This window comes from Oncorhynchus masou, chromosome 12, assembly GCF_036934945.1.
Source record: "Oncorhynchus masou masou isolate Uvic2021 chromosome 12, UVic_Omas_1.1, whole genome shotgun sequence".
NCBI classification, from domain to species: domain Eukaryota; kingdom Metazoa; phylum Chordata; class Actinopteri; order Salmoniformes; family Salmonidae; genus Oncorhynchus; species Oncorhynchus masou.
Window position 1 is genome coordinate 59,765,699 of NC_088223.1, and position 20,108 is coordinate 59,785,806.

Genomic DNA, 20,108 nt, shown 5'->3' on the forward strand with positions numbered 1-20,108 from the left:
TGTCATACATACACTTACTGTATTGGTCAGCCTGAAAGCCATATTCTGCATATCTCTATATGGTTCTAGTCTAGTCAGCCTTATTACTTTTCTCCCCAGCATTGACTGGTTGGCAATAAATTTCTTAATGTTTCTCAAAGTTTCAGTGTATTTGACTTTATGAATTAGGAAGTTATTTTTTGTTGTTGGTGATGGCACAAAGCCTTTATTGATTTCACTTCCTCCCTTGTTCAGTGCATATGAACCTGCCATCTTCTAGGGAAAATGTGTACCACATTATATAATAACGAAACAAGACCTCTGCCAAATATATTCACTATACAGTTACATAACACAGGCCACACCATAATGTAATGTGACATTACAAGACTGTAAATGTATTGTGACACCAGCACACAGCTAGAATGTCTTGATAACACATTACGTTGTTGTAATGAATATGTAGTTATGTACATGTGTGTCCTAGTTATGATATGTAACCTAATATCTATCTTTCTCTTCGTCTACAGCGGAGTCTTTCCAGGAGTTTGCTGGTCTCCTACAGGAAGTGGAGGATGACAGGATGATGCTGGTGGGTTATCAGCAGCACCTTTTTGACCCTCATACAGCCAGAGGTGGAAATAAGAGAAACCCCAACTGGAACTGGCTTCCTGGGGTGAACTCTGTCTCTGGTCTTGTCCTCCTTTGGACCTGTGCAATATAAATAGTAGTGTCATGACACTGCATTATCAGTGTGCAGTGAAAAGCAGCAGATCCTGTTATACTGGGCTTTCTGGATGCTTTAAGGATTTTTTTCTAAAACACAGCTACTCTATAATTACAGGTGTTGCTCTTTTTGAGGGGCAGAAGAGCAACACCTGCTGGAGTGCAAGATAATTCCCTGTTCATTTCTAGGCTTCTAATTGCTTGGTTTCCTTTTTCATCCAATTTCTTATCATAACTAATCTTGCATGTTTGTAATGTAATGCATGGCATGCTTTTGCCAAATGGCCAACAGAACACTCAATGTTTCATGTTTTTTCCTCGTTCAGGTTCAGAATGCTTGTGATTTGCTTATCAAGCCACTGGAGAAGTTTCGCAAGGAGCAAATAGGAGTGACAAAGGTGAGTTCATATTTAGCTTTATATTAATTTATTTATAATATTTACTGTGGTGGATACTTCAGTATATACATTTTACAATTATTGGTTGTTGGATTGGATTGTTGAGTATACCTACTTTTCATTGAACAGTCATGTGCTCATGTAGCACATTTTCACTTTAACTAGAGGGGAGATAAACAGGATCTGAGTTTTGGCAGTGCATATAAATCATACTCTCATGTGCTGCTGAGGTGACACGGGCCCCCTTCCTCCATCTCCTCCCGATTTACTTGTTGTGAAAATTCAGCACGAAGCTCATGACACCAACCTACTTATTCAGCAAGACATTCAGTCAAACACAATTTTTTTGTTTTTAGTATACCTATCCAGTCCCACCATAAACTGACCCAGTTGATCAACTTTAAACTTTTTTACCATTGCAAAGACGATTCAAATTTACTAGTTCTATACAGTGCCTTGCGAAAGTATTCGGCCCCCTTGAACTTTGCGACCTTTTGCCACATTTCAGGCCTCAAACATAAAGATATAAAACTGTATTTTTTTGTGAAGAATCAACAACAAGTGGGACACAATCATGAGGTGGAACACCATTTATTGGATATTTAAAACTTTTTTAACAAATCAAAAACTGAAAAATTGGGCGTGCAAAATTATTATATACTTGGTCCTACTGCAATGCAGGTTGATTGAATTGAGCCTTTAGATTAAGTGAATAAATAGCCAAAGGTGAGTAGATGTGCTGCAGTAACACCACTAGTGTCGACTACATAAATGTAGAAAGACAAGTTCTGGAGGAAGGAGCTTCCAACTGGGCACAAACTGGTTGAATCAACTTAATTTTTCAACGTTTTGTGATATGGAATCAACATGGAAAATACAGTTATGGGTATTGTGTGTTCGAATGTCATTGCTGACAACTTGGCAACTTTGCAACTACTTAGCATGTTAGCTAACTCTTCCCCGAAGATTTAAATGTACTATGTTACATCTACCCCTGAGTCTACCCCTGAGTCCAGGGTGGTTTAGGCTCCCAAGTGGTATAGTGGTCTAAGGCACTGCATCACAGTGTTAGAGGTATCACTGCAGACCCTGTTTCGATTCCTGGCTGTATCACAACCGGCCGTGATTGGGAGTCCTATAGGGCGGCGCAGAATTTGGCCCAGCATCATCCAGGTTGTAAATAAGAATTTGTTCTTACCTGATTTGCCTAGTTAAATAAAATAAATAAGAACTGAGCAAATGAAATGCGGCCATACTTCAGCAAGAATGATATTTAGACCTATGTAGCATTTTACAAAGTCATCAACAACACTTGTTTGAATTCAACCCAGAACTGTTTAAAATTAACAGTCTAGGGTTTCAAGCTCTGGTTGATTTCAAATTGAATGTGATATTGAATTATTAAGTAATGTGACAAATTCACTTATGTGTATTAAAGTAGTCGAAAGTTTAGTGTTTGGTCTCACATTCCTTGATGTAATTAATCATTGTGTGCTAGGAATATGGGACCAAATACTAAGCTTGTTAATTTGTCCCAATACTGTTGGTCCCCTAAAATGGGGGACAATGTACTAAAAGTGCTGTCATTTCTAAACAGTTTCACCCGATATGGATGAAAATACCCTCAAATTAAAGCTGACAGCCTGCACTTTAATCTCGTAGTCATTGTATAATTTCAAATCCAATGTGCTGGAGTACAGAGCCAAAACTAAAATCTGTCACTATCCCAATACTTTTGGTTTGGAGCTCACTGTAAGTGAAAGTATAGGACTAACTCATCACACTTTATTTATAGTGCATCTAAAGTCAGTGGCACAGATGGAACTACACAAGCATAAGATACGTCTCCTTCAAATGTTTATATTTGGTTGCGTTGACAACCAAACACACGGTCACTTTTGAAATCCAATAACTTGTTGACAAGTTAACAAATGATATTGGATTCACATCTCACACTCAACCAAAAGTAAAATAATGTGATTAAGCCTGTGGCTCAGATGGAAATATCCAAGCAGTAGATAAATCTCCTCCTTTAAATGTTGATATTTGGTCGCATTGTCAACCAAACACAATTTTATATTACCTTTGTAATGCAGTAAATATTTTCCTTAATTTAGGCTATCTTACAAAGGACTGTAATATTCTCCCTTAAAACAAGTTAACACATTTGTGGCCACATGTTGAGCTTACTAAAACTATACAGGTCTTATGTAATCATATAAACTATGTTCAAGATCACATTCTTAAGTCATCACAGGTCTGTGGAGATCTTCACCATTGCTATAATAATCTGCGCTGAATCTCAAATGGCATTGATCACTTGCACCATGTTCTTTTAATGTCATCTCAATTGCAATCCCAGTCATTTGGTTCTGCTATTAGGTTAATCACAGTGATGTCACATTAATCTGTTGTCTAACAAAACAAAATGTCTGATATTTTATTCCCATTTGAAATTTGCTGGGCTTTTAAATGTTTGGGTGACAACGAATCCAAATATCAGACATTGTTTTCCATGGGAATTTGGTTGTGCTTTTAGATAGTTGAAAGCAGTGATAACACATAGGAAATTCAACTATCTGTTTGAGAGGGTGAATATAATTTGTAATCCCATTGATCAACGTCTCGACCAAATTATCCACGTTGAAATTATGTAGTGTTTCCAGATCTATCTATCACACATTAGTCTCAGCATTTGTACTAAATACATGGACATTGATTTCAAGAAGTGGTAGATTCGCTTTATCCTACTAAATATTTGTGTGACTCTCTTCCCTTTGCCAAGGAAGCTATGGTCGAGTCCAACAGATTGTGGACTGTAGTGCTTTGGCATCTGTAATCAACTGCAGATGACCTCAGCTGAGAAGCTAGCTCAAACAAATGCTAGGCCTTCCAAGCGTGTTGGCAGTACTATCTACACCAGGGTTTCCCACCTAGCCCACATTTTTGTTATAGCCCTGCACTAACAGACCTGATTCATCTAATCAATTAATACTCAACGCACAAACCTTCTATTTTAACAAACTAACGCAATGGTAAATCTTAGCGCTGACGGTAGCGCTATAGGTCCGGGGGTGTTTCAGAAATATTTGTGCTAATTTCCAAGCAGGAATTATGGGCACAATAGGTGACGGTGCCGCGAAAAGGCTGGGTTTTGATTAATATATAAGTTGTAGGTGGGAGTTGTGGGACGAGGGCTTGACCATTCACTGGCAAATCAACTTGTTCCAAGGATTAATACTGCATGCGGTTGTCTCAGGTTGTGTATGTTATTGACTGCCTTTGCATTGTCATCAACTCCAATTCATCTAGGGGCACGGAATATTTGTGTCCTCATCCGTTTATTAAAGGTCCAATGCAGTCAAAATTCATTTTTTCCTTTGATCAATTTGATCAGTGTTATTGCCTAATAGTTGCTGTTTGGAAACACAGGACCTTCTAACCATCTACACAGGACCTTCTAACCAGCAGGCTTGCATGGGTGTGGCATTTTAGCTGTCCATGGTGATATGTAAAAAAAAAAAATGCTAAAAAGCTAGTTTTGCCCATTTTAATGGAACTCTATTACAATAAAGTACTTAATTGTTACCCAGAAAATAACATGCGTTGTTCTTGAGCCCATTTCACACAGGCTATTTTGGAACCATGTTTCTTGGGCTAGCCCTGAAAAGTCAGCGCTAACCTTGCTCAGGAGCAGGGCCAGCTATCCCTGGGCTAAGGTTGGTGCTTGCCTACTTTAGAATGTGCAAGTGTGAACACTCGCTCAGCACCAGGCTAAAAACTTCACTTAGCCCTGGGCTAAAGTGCAGTGTGAACGCGCCTCACGTAGGCTACATGTACATATGCCTATCATGGAATGAGAGATGAGACGATGACGGTGACACACGTGCTGTATTTAGAAACATCTAAGTTATTTTCATTAGATTAAAAACCAAGCCCTCAGTAGGCTACCCTTACCCTACTATAACGAAAGCTGGTTAAACAGCAATGTGTCTGCTGTCTTTCTGGCCTATGCATTGTAGCCGATCATAAAAGGTGTCTAAATGGTCATCTTGTGAGGCTTTTACTGGCATGCTTTTGCGTTATTCACATACAGTAAGCCTACCTGCACACTCCATTTTGTTTGTATCCATCCCTTTTTCCAAAGAGTGCCTCTTGTCTAGTTACCAAAGCCGTGCTCCTCCAAAATTATTCAAATTATTCTGTCCTATTGTAGATAAAAAGGGGATGCTCGCTTACTGTTTTGCTGCTCCCAAACGTTATTTTTTTATTAAAGCTTTGGTGATTAAGATTTATTTCAAAGTGGTCTCACGAGCCAAACCTTTTATTGATAGTATTCGGTACTGGTGAATGCATTGGGCAGAAGAAAAAAAAACGTCCTTCATTTATATGTACACGGGCACAAAGAGCACATTTCTGTTGTTCCATGAGCATTTGGGCACTATGTGTCGTGGATATTAAATAACCAAACGCTTTAACGCTAAGACCTACTTTTGGTGAGTCAAATCTCCCTATTTATACTGAATAAAATTGTCACTTTTGCGCTAGTTTTTAAGGACACACCTCAAATATTGCCACTCCTTTCACCTCAGTGCCAGCGGGCTGATACTGGCGCAAGGGTTGGAAAATGCCAGAGTGCCAGTTTTTACATGCTGTAATTGCCAGCTAACTTGTGTTTTGACACTTGCACCACCTTAGTGCCAGACAAAAATAGAGCCCCTTGATTAGTTGAATCAGGTGTGTGAGGGTTTAGTGCAGGGTGAGAACAACACTGTGGACTGTTTTGTAGTCCCCCGGGAGAGGTTTGGAAAACAATGATCTCAACTGATCAAGGCCAGTTATGGCTGTGTGGAGCAACATGTGCATGTACAAACTGTTACGATTATGACATTATGATCTTGCTATTATTCTTGTTGACACATGATGAAGTCTCACACTGAAAAGCATGTCTAATGTTTTGTTGAATTATTGTGTAATTTATTGAATAAACTTCTGTCTGTCTTTTAGGAAAGAAGGAAGAAGTTTGAGAAAGAGAGTGAAAAATATTACTCTCAGTTAGATAAACATCTGAATTTGTCTGCTAAGAAGAAGGAAACTCAGCTGCAGGAGGTTGGTGGAAATCCCTCAACAGAGACTTCCTGTAAAGAGTTTAATTGAACTCTGAAGGGATTAAAAGTTTGTTTGTAAAATGTGAATATTTTATTCTAATGCTCCCTAATTGGATAACTCAACTGGCTCATGCTCACCGGCTTAAAGTTTAGCCATTAACAACAAATATTAAGACTATTCGGAAACAAGCTGCTTTTGTAATCACCATTTCATCCCTCCAAAGGCTGACGAGCTGCTGGACAAAGAGAGGCGGAACTTCTATGAGTCGTCAGTGGAATATGTGTACCAGATCCAGCAGGTGCAGGACAGGAAGAAGTTTGATGTGGTGGAGCCTGTGAGTGTTTTCTTCCTCTCTGTCGTCCACACTTCCTGTTTACACCTCCCTGTGTTGTTGCATGGATATCCACACACACACACACACACACACACACACACACACACACACACACACACACACACACACACAGCTACAGATGCTGCTTGTGAAACCTGTTATATGCTACGGCCACAGTGGATCAGTGGCACACATCCTGAACAACCATAATTAACTCTGAACACCATTGCACATTGAGACAGGCAAGTCTAACATGGCACACTAGGAAAGAATGACTCACAATCTCATCGATTTTGATTTCTCATTTGAACCCAATTCTAGATTAGCAATAGGTCAGTGTTAGAGTACGGTATGAGTGAGTGTTAAGAACAGCCTTTGAACAGCTATGAGAGTCTAGAAGTCTGGTACGCAAGGTTACTGTAGTACGGAGATGAACTCTTACACTTCACTTCATTAAGTATTATAATATTCAGGGCCTCCCGGGTGGCGCAGTGGTTAAGGGCGCTGTACTGCAGCGCCAGCTGTGCCACCAGAGACTCCAGGCGCCCAGGCTCTGTCGTAACCGGCCGCGACCGGGAAGTCCGTGAGGCGACGCACAATTGGCCTTGCGTCGTCCGGGTTAGGTGAGGGTCTCATCGCGCATCAGCGACTCCTGTGGTGGGCCGGGCACAGTGCACGCTAACCAAGGTTGCCAGGTGCACGGTGTTTCCTCCGACACATTGGTGCGGCTGGCTTCCGGGTTGGATGCGCGCTGTGTTAAGAAGCAGTGCGACTTGGTTGGGTTGTGTATCGGAGGACGCATGACTTTCAACCTTCGTCTCTCCTGAGCCCGTACGGGAGTTGTAGCGATGAGACAAGATAGTAGCTACTAACAATTGGATGCCACGAAATTGGGGAGAAAAGGGGGTAGAATATTTTTGGGAAAAGTATTATAAAATTAATGTTCCCGTTATAAGAATATAGTGACAGGACCATTTTTGAACAATTATCATTATACAGTGCCTTGCTAAAGTATTCGGCCCCCTTGAACTTTGCGACCTTTTGCCACATTTCAGGCTTCAAACATAAAGATATAAAACTGTATTTTTTGTGAAGAATCAACAACAAGTGGGACACAATCATGAAGTGGAACAACATTTATTGGATATTTCAAACTTTTTTAACAAATCAAAAACTGAAAAATTGGGCGTGCAAAATTATTCAGCCCCCTTAAGTTAATACTTTGTAGTGCCACCTTTTGCTGCGATTACAGCTGTAAGTCGCTTGGGGTATGTCTCTATCAGTTTTGCACATCGAGATACTGAAATTTTTTCCCATTCCTCCTTGCAAAACAGCTCGAGCTCAGTGAGGTTGGATGGAGAGCATTTGTGAACAGCAGTTTTCAGTTCTTTCCACAGATTCTCGATTGGATTCAGGTCTGGACTTTGACTTGTATGTTGTGTTGTTTTTAATGAACAGGTGCTGGCATTTCTTCACAGTATCCTGACACTCAACAACCTGACGGTGGAGATGACTCAGGACTTCATGCCCTATAAGCAAGAGCTGCAGATCAGCTTGCAGAATGTGAGTAGCTACCGATGGTAATGACAACATTAGTTAAATGAGACTCAATAATGATGATGCCTAAACCCGGAGGCGAGAGATATAGTAATGGTGATGGGTCGAGTTGGGACTCCAGGAAGCTGTCATAGAGCTTCCCAATAACCATCGAACATGACCGTGAGTCTGAGTGTGTTTTGATGTGGTCTGCAGACGCGGAACCACTTTGAGAGCACTCGTGAGGAGATAGAGGAGCTGATGAAGAGAATGAAGCATCCAACCCAGATTGGTAAAATGCACAGCCAACCAGTCATTGAGGGCTACTTGTACTCTCAGGAGAAGTGTAAGTATGCATGCTACAGTTTGTAAACCTGCTACATTCCTCTCAACATGTTGTATTCAATAAGCCCTGACCTGACATGATAAACAAACACCCTGCTCTCTCAGGGGCCTTGGGTGTGTCATGGGTGAAGTACTACTGTAAGTATCACAAAGACAGCAAGCTGTTTGTCATGGTCCCTGCTGAACCAAAACCTGCAACCAAACAGGTAGGTCATAAAATGGGTCGTATAATCTGTATAAGACACTTGAACAACTATCTGTCACATCTCTGATATTTGATCAGACTCAATGGAATGATTTAAATGCACATGCGCTCATATATTACTTGTGTTTTTACTATTTTATTAACTTTCTCCAAAGCTTTAATGTAGAGATTCTCTCTCGCCCTCTCTCCCCCACCTTTTACCTACACACTGTCATCATGGTTTCTTCCAGGGCCCCACAGAGCTGAAGCTTAAATCCTGCTTCCGCAGAAAGACAGAATCAATAGACAAGCGCTTCTGCTTTGATATTGAAACTTACGAGAGGTTAGTACAAATGCTCCACTTTCAGACTTCGAGATGAGGTAGACTTTGTATAAGATGATACATGCCTTTTGGGATAAACAAGTTTGAGCAGTGAGGTGAACAGGTGGTCTACAAGGACACTGGGTGTGTGGGTACAGAGTGGATTCTAGCCCAAACAATCAGTTGGCAGCAGGCTCCTCTATATCCTGCTGGAAGCAGATGGCAAACTCAGTGATTTCAGGGGAAGGGAACACCGTGAACTCATATGTATACAAGCAAAACATTCTGTACAATATGCACAGCAGAGGGACACAAGCCATACACTGACATTTCATATCAGACAGAGGGATGTCAGACACCAGTTCATAAAATATTGATTAATCAGGGCAGACAAATACAGGTAACTACCAAAAGGAAACGCCAACAAAGAGTCTTAATAAGGTGTTAGGCCACCACGAGCTGCCAAAACAGCTTCAATGCGCCTTGTTATAGATTCTACAAGTGTCTGGAACTCTATTGGAGGGATGCGACACCGTTCTTACATGAGAAATTCCATCGTGTTGTGTTTCTGTTGATGGTGGTGGAAAACACCTGCTTTCAATATACTTTATATCCCTCATACTCAAGTGTTTCCTCTTTTTTGGCAGTTATATGTAGATTTAAGTTCATTTTTATTTGGACTAAGGGTCTCATGTAACAACACTGTTGACAAATAAATGCAATATATGCCCTAACTGTGACACTTGTTCCTATATCCATAGAAACACACCTGTCACACTCCAGGCAGTTTCGGAGGCCAACAGGAAGTTGTGGATGGAGGCCATGTACGGAAAAGAGCCTGTGAGTTTCTTTGCTGCCTCCTACTGGAGGGTCCATACAACCCCCCTGGTCCAAAAGTGATTCTGTACTGTGAAGGCATTATGTTTATAGTCCTCATCATGCTGTTTACTTTGGTTTAGATAAACAATAATATGATTATAAAAGCAGCATCTCTTTATAATAATAGCATATATTCAGCATCATACAGATCATTTATGATGGCCACAGAAAGCTTCACATATATTTCTGTTTCTTTTGGTCTTACATGTTCCTTTCATTCCAGATTTATCATTCCCCAATTCACAAGCAAGCTGAAAGTATGTACCATTACCAGTGTTAATTTTTTGTATTTTTCTGCAGTATAATACAGTGAATTAAAATGTATTTGTCTCATTGAACATCCTTACACACACATTTGTATGTAGTGCCACTGCTTGTCAAATCTATAAAATGTTACTTGCCTTCCACAGTGGAATTGAATGAAGTTGGATTCAAGTTTGTGAGAAAATGCATCAACTTTGTTGAAACTAAAGGTAAAGTTACCAGAAAGTTCCAGTACACACCATGTGTTTTCGCTTTGTATGTCGCGGATCAGATTTCATGCCAGTTTTGTCATAGTCTAGTCAGTTTGCCTCATTGCCCTTTAGAGGGCAGAGATGAGTTGTGTTTGGAATGAGATCTGCTGAAGCCTCACTGCTGTCCTGAATGAACCTTCTCACCAAAGGCCAGTACTAAATAAAAACACACTGGCTCCAATGTGACGTCCAGCCAGGAGAGCATAACTTTGGCATGTAGCTCAACATAATAAACTTCCTTACAGTAGAGTACTTCAGTCTGTACTAAAGGAGCTGTTTTACTTTGTTTACATCAATGGAACTATTAATAATGCACCAGTACTATGCATAGCTTATTAATAACCATGCTTGTAGGTAGGCAACAAAGGTATTATTCCAGAGGGAGCCTATTCACATGTGGCATCAGAACACTTTTAACAGTGTGGGCACCTTACATTCAACTGTTTTTATTTCTCAAGCAGCTTAAATTCTTTATAGATTCCATTGGCATTCTCACTTCAGCCCTCCCTAATTCACTCTTCTATACTCTACTTTAATTTAGTAAAAATACTCTCCGTCTGTAATTCTGAGTTTGGTGAGGCACCAGCACTACGATATGCTCCCTGTATCTTTCACAACCGGTAAGATATGCAGGGATCATATAATAACATAAACTCCAGCCGTCCACTGGAGCAGTGAAGCAAATCATTCATTTGAAAGAGGTTGGGACGTAGCCTAGCGTTGTCAAGGCGGTGTCTGCTACGTTCCCATTTTCACTCCAGTTCAGACAGGCCTGCACTGAGGAACAGCCTGTACATTTCCACTGCTTGGAATTTCTCTGGAGGAAACTCCCCCTTTAGTTTCCTTTTACCTCAACCCCATCCACTCTCTCCATCTCCTGCTCTCTTTTACAGGACTCACACAAGAAGGAGTCTACAGAACTGTTGGCAGCAACATCCAAGTCCAGAAGCTTTTAAATGTATTTTTTGGTGAGGAAATTACCCAGTCAACATCTGTGCCCTTTATTGAGTTGGAATTGAGGAATGCATAGAAACAGAAGGGCTGTTTTGAAGCAGAATAAAATTATTAAGCTGTTCAATTTCCCTGTTTCAATGGCACACACAACAGGATTTGAAACAATATTAAAAAGCACTAAGTAAATATTGTTTTATTTCTAATTTATCCCCTAAGGCGGATGACAATTAATTGATTCTATATTTATGATGTGCCATTGCAAAGGCTTAATTTGTAATATTTTATCCATGTTTGCAGCCCTCTATAATGATGTTGTGGAAACATTGAAATGTTATATTTACTTGCCTTTTTGAATGAAGGAATAAAATAAATGGTTGCATATAAATAAATAATCTGAGAAAAATAAACTCTTTTAATAAAGTAGTTTAATTCACTCTAGACCAATACATTCAAATATTTCAACTGGCTGAACCTACTGTGGATAACTTGCCAGTTATTTATATATTTATTTATTTATTTATTTTTACCATTTCTGCATGTTTATTTTTAATTGGTTCCCTCCTCTCCCTGTAGACCAGAAATGCCCAGGAGATGTGGATTTCCACAGCAGTGACTGGGACATAAAAACCATAACCAGTGCCATGAAGTTTTATCTCAGGTGTGTTCCCATCCTCTTAAATCATCCAGCAGGTGACACGCAAGAGCCAGCTGCTCTGGAACAACAAGTTCCATAGAATTGTGTTACACCAGCCTTTGTCTGAAGCCCATTAGCACTCAGCTTCTACATCAGAGCCATATAAAATTATATACGGCTCTGTATTGCGTGAAGTGTACAGTATGCACAGTATGGTATGTACATTTTGCAGTTCTATGGCATTTTCAGACTGAATATTCTTTATATGTTTAATATGAAAATAGTATGTTTCAAGTTAGTTATGTGTAATGATTAGAGATACTTTCTAATAATCTATGCTGGCTGAGGATGAGAGGTTTTTCTCTGCTCCATGAGCCTAGTATAATTGTTTGCTGTTTGAAGTACTCGGTGACAAGGCCTCTTGGCTTCAAGGCCAGGTTTTTATCCTCCCCCAATACCCATCATGATGATTTACTCACATGTCTTCTTGCCACACTTGGAAGAGGCCAGGCAGCTGTTTGAAGGAGCTTACTCAAGGCCTTTGGTCTCTCATGCCTTAACACTGCACTGATAAATCTAATTTCAGATCAGGAAAAAAAAATGTTGATAAAGAGAAATGTGCCAGTGAACTCTCATTCATTCAGAATGAGTAGCACTTGTTGATGCTGAAAGTGCATGAGTAACACATGAGTAGCATTGGTTAAAAAGGGTATTTTAGGGTATGATGTAAGTGTTAGAGTATTTGTACTGTACTTGTTTACCTGATCACGTGTGTTCATCCACAGGAGTCTAGCAGAGCCTCTGATGACCTACGGGCTCAACAGGGACCTCATCTTAGCAGCAAGTAAGATGTGTTTTCACACTTACTGACTTAAAAACAACATTGGGGAAACAATTACTGAAACCCACTTCAAGATACAATATTATCTGATTTGCATATGGCTTACACATTTAAAAAGAAACTGCACCAGTCCCCTAAACTGATGGAATTCTATTATCATAACAGACGTCAGATTTATAGATCTTTAGCATAGTCTCATTGCACATAAAACATACGTTTCCTTGTCATGTGTAGGACACATTTTGTCTGACACCACTGTACATTTTGTATTGTACAAGTCATTACATTTTTAAGATTGGCTTTGGGAGCTGAGCAACAGGTTGTTTACGTCCACATCTTGTTGTGTGTTTGCCAAATGCTCTCTGTAGAGTTAATTCATTGTGCATTTGTTCTCCATCAGAGTGAGTTCATTCTAAAGTTCTACAGGCTGGGTTACAGCTATAAAAGGGAAGAAAAAAAGTACACACGCACACATCTGTGTGTTCCTCACATAAGCAATAACAAAGAAAAAAGGCATTTCCTTTTATTAGGTCTTTCCAATCAATTAGAAGTTCCAACCTCCAGATAGCTTATTCAGTTCTCCTGCGGGGGATTCTAGTCCCCTGCTTTCTTTTCTGTTCCGTTTCTCCACAGACTGGATCCACAGTGTCATAGTGGGTGTTGTGAAACTCCATATTTTGTATTTGAAAATGCCATAATTAAATGGTAAAATCATTGTAATGGTATGTTGTACACCAGCTCTAATCCTCTTAACTGAGACAAGCTCCCATGCCCCAGGAGACCTATTGTTCAATTGAATGAGGTCCTCGTTTCACATTACACCACAATGCAGCTGTGTGGAGCTGGACCCCTGAAATGTTTTGGCTGGGATTAGGCTTTGCTGATTTATTTGCTCATGCACAATGTCTATGCATGTTTAATTAACACCCTATATATACATAATGGATTGTGTAAAATCGGCAACAGATAAATGCCCGAAAAGCAGTGATGTTTAGGTCAGTCTCAGTTGAGGATAATATATAAATTATTGAGCATGTAAAAAGTATTTCTCGTCTCTTAGAATCGGATAATCTAGATGATCGACTGGGTGCAATCCACTGTCTGACGTACAAACTCCCAGGGAAGAATCGAGAAATGCTAAGCCTACTGATCCAACACCTGGTCAAGTAAGAGCTAACCTGATATGATGTGCCGCTGTTGTGCTGCAGCCTCGGTGCCTTGCCTCCTAACTGATGCAGTCACAAGGGTTATTCTTATTTAGGTATTTTATTGTGGTGTAATTACATATCTGTTGTGTTGCCCGTGGGCCCAGTGAAGGGGTTAACTTACATCTGTTCAGATAATTACTGTATCGGACCTAGAAACTTATATCTATGTAAAGTGCAAATGTAATGTACTTTTAAATTGGGAAATACCTGTCCAGTCCTCCAATATCATCACTATCCTGTTCATTCATTTATGATAGTTGCGCAATTATAAATTGACATTAACTGGCATTAAGTTGTTCACTATTGGAGAGATGTTTGTTCCTATTGGACATGTCTTTAGAGAGTCATTTTGTTTACGAACTTGTCTGGATTGCTATTGACAGTGTCTGCGGTAACAGTGGGGACAACCTGATGACTCCCTCCAACATGGGTGTGATCTTTGGCCCCACCCTGATGAGGGCAAAGGAAGAGACTGTGGCAGCCATGTTGGATATAAAGTTCCAGAACATTGTTGTTGAGATTCTCATTGAGGACTATACCAAGGTGAATTTGAAATATTAATTTACCGCTCCTCCCTTGCAAAGAGGTCAAGAGTCATGTGATGGTTATTTTATGCACTGTGGCATCATAAACATTCAAGTAGGCCATGGCACATTCTCGATCAGTGAATCTCAAAAAACTTTTTCTCTCGGGGGGGGGGGGGCACCTTCCATCATTGGGGAACAACCTAGCTATAAAGAAAACGTCAGCTGACATGTGCTACTTGATCTGGACATTTCTGACAAGTTATAAATGGCTTTCAAAGGTCTGCAATGCCTGACGTGACAAGAGGAAAACTGCTGATGTACTACCCATTTTTGAAATTGCACCTTGTGTATTCTACTATTACAACTTTCAAGAATATGTTGAAAGCCTGAGTCGGTCATTCAACTTACTCTTGAAAGCTGTATTAGTAGAATGCACAAGATTCACAGTTTAGGAACCACTGATCTAGATACTATTAAATGTGTATTCTCAAGTATAATGTAATGTATATTAAATGTAAGTCCTTTTAGATGAGCTGGTGTGTTTACAGATCTTCTGCAGCGCACCAGATGAGAGTTCCACGGCCCCACCAATGCCTCCTCCAAGGATCACCCCAAGGAAACGGCAACCAATCACCATCGCCAAGCGTCCGCTCCGCATCTGCCTAGCAGTTAATTGTGGCAAGCTCCAGAACACTGAGAGTAATTATTTGCCTCTGGTTTAATCATCATGATCATCCTCGTCATCACCATAACCATTATTATCATTACCGTCCCTTGTCCTGCGAATGCAGATTATATTTAGATTATGACAGTGTTCAGTTGGTATGAGTAAGGTGATTTATACAGTAGGTGGCTGATGTTTATTCTGGACACAGTATTACTGATGTGTGAATCCTAAGTACTTGTGAATTGCTAGCATAGAATGATAAAAAAAATATATATATATAACCTTTATTTAACTAGGCAAGCCAGTTAAGAACAAATTCTTATTTACAATGACGGCCTACCCCTGCCAATCCCGGACAACGCTGGGCCAATTGTGCGCCGCCTTATGGTACTCCCAATCACGGCCGGTTGTGATACAACCTGGAATCAAACCAGGGTATGTAGTGATGCCTCTAGTACTGAGATGCTGTGCCTTAGATCGATCGCAACGCCACTCGAGAGCCAGAATACAGCATGTACTTTTATTTCTAAATGTTTGATCTTTACATTAATTGCATGCCCTTTGAGGGAAAAGTGTGAGTTATTTTATCAAGTTTAAACCAATTTTGTTGAATTGGAACCAATAAACATAAAACAATGTCATGACATATCTAGATGTTGGCTTACTCTGACCTCTTCCTAAGCCAAGCTTAACCATACATTTTATTTGTTAATTGCACTTCGAGAAGTAGATGGAGGTCTTGTGTGCTCACTGAATGGAAGTTTTTGCTTCAGGCTAAATCATGTAATTTATACCTCTTGTAACTTTGCGTTAAATGTCTCTGTGTGAGTCAGTTCTTTCATTTACTGTGGTATGGATAGATGTGGAGCACTTGCTACGTGTCCTCCCCTCATTGTGTGGTATTTTATTTATTGCTATTCTCTGAGTTCCTGCGTGAAGTTACCAAATAACCAGCTCCACTTTGCATGACAAGTAACTACCACCTGTCTGAATCCATCGCAGCATTTGAATACTGCATGTACCACTGGAAACCTGGCCAACAGCATGACTCTAGATGAGACAAAGAGTACACCGAAGTTGTCTGTTTACTTTTTAATCTCCTAGATGAATAGATAATTGTTATACGCAATCTTCTTTCCTAAAAACATAATTTTTCTCCAGATCACAGACTATATTAATCCACAAAAGGCTTTGTTTTTTTCTCCATTATTTAATAAATCTGCCCAAATGCCCACATTAGACATTGCTTTCATAGTACTCAGAATGCATGAATGAATGAAAGTACTAATTAAAATAATATATCTTAGGTTGTGTGGTTCATTTGTTTGTAATAGTTAAACATGGTTAAATCACACATACCACATGTATAGTAGTATGCTACACGTGATCGATAGGAGCTCAGGAGAAGTAATGATCATATCAAGTTCAAAGTCAGTTCTAAAGCAGCAACCTCTGCATTATGACTATATGGGGAATTACCTGCATGTTCTTTAACCAATAAACCCACCACAAGAAGGTGGTCCAGGAATCTGCCTGTGCTGAAAATGTGTTGCACTTTGTTTGTATTTCGATTTAACTATGTTTTGAAACTGTTTGTCACATAGATGAGCAGAATGGCAGCAGACCAGATGGGGTGGATTTTGGCGGGGACACCCCAACGAGCCCCACACCTCTCCAAAGGACCAAACCCATCACCGCCCCTCTACGGCTCCACAGGGACACTCAAAGGCAGGCCCTCCTGCCCAAGCCATCCACCCGCCAGGACAGACACTCAGACTCTGACGTTGCCAAACTGGTCGCTAAGCTACAAGACGGAGGTCAGAAGCCAGATACAGCAGCAACAGTCAATGGTGAGACAGGAGTCACTGTGAACCGAGCGCAGTCCTTCCAATGTAGGAGACCACCTCCTCGAAGTGTTGCAGTCATCAGAGAAGGTAGCAGAACAATCTAGCCTACTATATCATCTCACAACACAAACACACTATGAATTCTAGACTTTTATATGCGGCTTAACCACTGTGCCTAGCTGGTCTGTGATATTGATGCCATATCATGTGCAATGAGAAGAGAAATTGGAAAGTGGCTTTTCAAACATTGTTAGCTTTTTTCATTTTGAATCTACATTTTACAACAGTTTACCTAAGATTTTCCTTCCTTGCATTGCAGCAAAAAGTGACGGCATGATAAAAACGAGGTCTCTAGCTGAGAAGCCTGCTATCTGCAGACCTCCAACCAGACCCCCTGACCCCCCTAGCCGATACCCTGCACCCCACAAGAGCCCCACTGCAGCCCCCAGCGAGGACACCCCAGCGTCGTAGTAAGTAGATCTTAGAACTCAGCCAGACCCAGACACTCCATCCAGACTGATTCAAATTGTTCTCTTGATTACAATCACAAAATGTTAGCTATGAGTTTCCTTTTGGTCTTCTTCCAGTCCTTGTAAGTCCCTTGTTAAATGTTTCTCCTGTAAAATTGAAATATCACATGAAGTTGTATCCCCTTTTCCTAATGAACCCTCCACCCCATACCGATTCCATTGACTGCATTTGTTGCCAACATAGTCTGTCTGGTTTACTCCTCTCCAAACATTTGTTATTCTGTTTCAGAGTTGAGTTGGAAAGCATTATATAGTCAAGATTTTTTTTTCTTTTTTGTATTTTATTTCACCTTTATTTAACAAGGTAGGCTAGTTGAGAACAAGTTCTAATTTGCAACTGTGACCTGGCTATGATAAAGCAAAGCAGTTCGACACATACAACAACACGGAGTTACACATGGAATAAACAAACATACAGTCAATAATACAGTAGAAAAGTATATATACACTATGTGCAAATGAGGTAGGTTAAGGGAGGTAAGGAACTAAATAGGCCATGGTGATGAAGTAATTACAATATAGCAATTAAACACTGGAATGGTAGATGTGCAGAAGATGAATGTGCAAGCAGAGATACTGGGGTGCAAAGGAGCAAGATAAATAAATAAATACTGGATGGGGATGAGGTAGTTGGATGGGCTATTTACAGATTGGCTATGTACAGGTGCAGTGATCTGTGAGCTGCTCTGACAGCTGGTGCTTAAAGCTAGTGAGGGAGATAAGAGTCTCCAGCTTCAGTGATTTTTGCAGTTCGTTCCAGCCATTGGCAGCAGAGAACTGGAAGGAAAGGTGGCCAAAGTAAGAATTGGCTTTGTGGGAGACCAGTGAGATATACCTGCTGGAGCGTGTGCTACGGGTGGTTGCTGCTATGGTGACCAGTGAGCTGAGATAAGGCGAGACTTGTAGATGACCTGGAGCCAGTGGGTTTGGCGACGAGTATGAAGCGAGGGCCAGCCAAAGAGAGAGTACAGGTCGCAGTGGTGGGTATTATATGGGTCTTTGGTGACAAAACGGATGGCAGTTTGATCGACTGCATCCAATTTGTTGAGTAGCGTGTTGGAGGCTATTTTGTAAATGACATCGCCGAAGTCGAGGATTGGTAGGTCAGTTTTACGAGGGTATGTTTGGCAGCATGAGTAGGTCAGTTTTGTAGGGGTCCAGATTTTGCAGCTCTTTCAGAACACCAGCTATCTGGACTTGGTTGAAGGAGAAATGGGGAGGCTTGGGCAAGTTTCTGTGGGGGTTGGTGGGCTGTTGATCGGGGTAGGGGTAGCCAGGAAGAAACATGGCCAGCCGTAGAGAAATGCTTATTGAAATTCTCAATTATAGTGGATTTATCGGTGGTGACATTGTTTCCTAGCCTAGAGGAGATGCTCTTATTCTCCATGGACTTTACAGTGTCCCAGAACTTTTTTGAGTTAGTGCTACAGGATTCAAATTTATGCTTGAAAAAGCTAGCCTTAGCTTTCCTAACTGCCTGTGTATATTGGTTCCTAACTTCCCTGAAAAGTTGCATATCACGGGGGCTATTCAATGCTAATGCAGAATGCCACAGGATGTTGTTGTGCTGGTCAAGGGCAGTTAGGTCTGGAGAGAACCAAAGGGCTATATCTGTTCATGGTTCTAAATGTTTTGAATGGGGCATGCTTATTTAAGATGTGAGGAAGGCATTTTTAAAGAATAACCAGGCATCCTCTACTGATGGGATGAGAACAATATCCTTCCAGGATACCCGGGCCAGAACGATTAGAAAGGCCTGCTCGCTGAAGTGTTTTAGGGAGCGTTTGACAGTGATGATGGGTGGTCATTTGACCGCAGACCCATTACGGATGCAGGCAATGAGGCAGTGATCGCTGAGATCTTGGTTGAAATTGGCAGAGGTGTATTTGGAGGGCAAGTTGGTTAGGATGATATCTATGAGGGTGCCCGTGTTTACGGATTTGGGGTTGTATCTGGTGGGTACATTGATAATTTGTGTGAGATTGAGCGCATCAAGCTTAGCTTGTAGGATGACCGTGGTGTTAAGCATGTCCCAGTTTAGGTCACCTAGCAGCATGAGCTCTGAAGATAGATGGGGGGTAATCAATTCACATATGGTGTCCAGTGCACAGCTGGGGGCAGATGGTGGTCTATAGCAAGCGGCAACGTTGAGAGACTTGTTTCTGGAAAGGTGTACATGAAGTCTTAGTCAGTGTATTTTCTTATTATTCACTAGTCATTTCAGAAATCCCCCGCTATGATTTCAGCTTCAGTGTCCTATTTGATATCACATTGTAGCAACAAAATAACCTATATTTTGCTACTCAGCATTGACCCTTGTACTCCGTTCATACCGGGTATGCCGTGCAAGGGGTATGCCATAATAGATTTAGGGAGATATTTTCTGCCCACTAAATACAGCTAAAATGCACAAAAGGAAAACTGTGTTACTAATAATACTTTCACTGTAATGCATCTCAAATGCTCTCGTTTACAATGGCCATGTGATTGTGGTAATCATTCATGTGGATCTCAAGTGAACAGTGTGCTCCACAGATGTAGGTAATGAGATCACAAGCTGTATTATTCCAAAC

At 40.7% G+C, this 20,108-nt stretch overlaps 1 protein-coding gene across 3 annotated transcripts in view; it reads left to right on the forward strand.

Annotated features, from left to right (window-relative positions):
• LOC135550519 (oligophrenin-1-like) overlaps positions 1 to 20,108 on the forward strand; it is a 37,297-nt gene that overhangs the window by 3,155 nt on the left and 14,034 nt on the right. For all 3 annotated transcript variants that reach the window (XM_064981425.1, XM_064981423.1, XM_064981424.1), the window contains exons 3-21: positions 510 to 571; positions 1,032 to 1,103; positions 6,111 to 6,212; positions 6,436 to 6,546; positions 8,005 to 8,109; positions 8,299 to 8,428; positions 8,533 to 8,633; positions 8,863 to 8,954; positions 9,695 to 9,773; positions 10,036 to 10,069; positions 10,223 to 10,285; positions 11,221 to 11,295; positions 11,855 to 11,939; positions 12,701 to 12,759; positions 13,817 to 13,922; positions 14,348 to 14,507; positions 15,040 to 15,190; positions 16,763 to 17,092; positions 17,325 to 17,475. In XM_064981425.1, the coding sequence (XP_064837497.1) occupies positions 510 to 571; positions 1,032 to 1,103; positions 6,111 to 6,212; positions 6,436 to 6,546; positions 8,005 to 8,109; positions 8,299 to 8,428; positions 8,533 to 8,633; positions 8,863 to 8,954; positions 9,695 to 9,773; positions 10,036 to 10,069; positions 10,223 to 10,285; positions 11,221 to 11,295; positions 11,855 to 11,939; positions 12,701 to 12,759; positions 13,817 to 13,922; positions 14,348 to 14,507; positions 15,040 to 15,190; positions 16,763 to 17,092; positions 17,325 to 17,475 (2,068 nt within the window). The remainder of the gene's footprint in view (positions 1 to 509; positions 572 to 1,031; positions 1,104 to 6,110; positions 6,213 to 6,435; positions 6,547 to 8,004; positions 8,110 to 8,298; positions 8,429 to 8,532; positions 8,634 to 8,862; positions 8,955 to 9,694; positions 9,774 to 10,035; positions 10,070 to 10,222; positions 10,286 to 11,220; positions 11,296 to 11,854; positions 11,940 to 12,700; positions 12,760 to 13,816; positions 13,923 to 14,347; positions 14,508 to 15,039; positions 15,191 to 16,762; positions 17,093 to 17,324; positions 17,476 to 20,108) is intronic.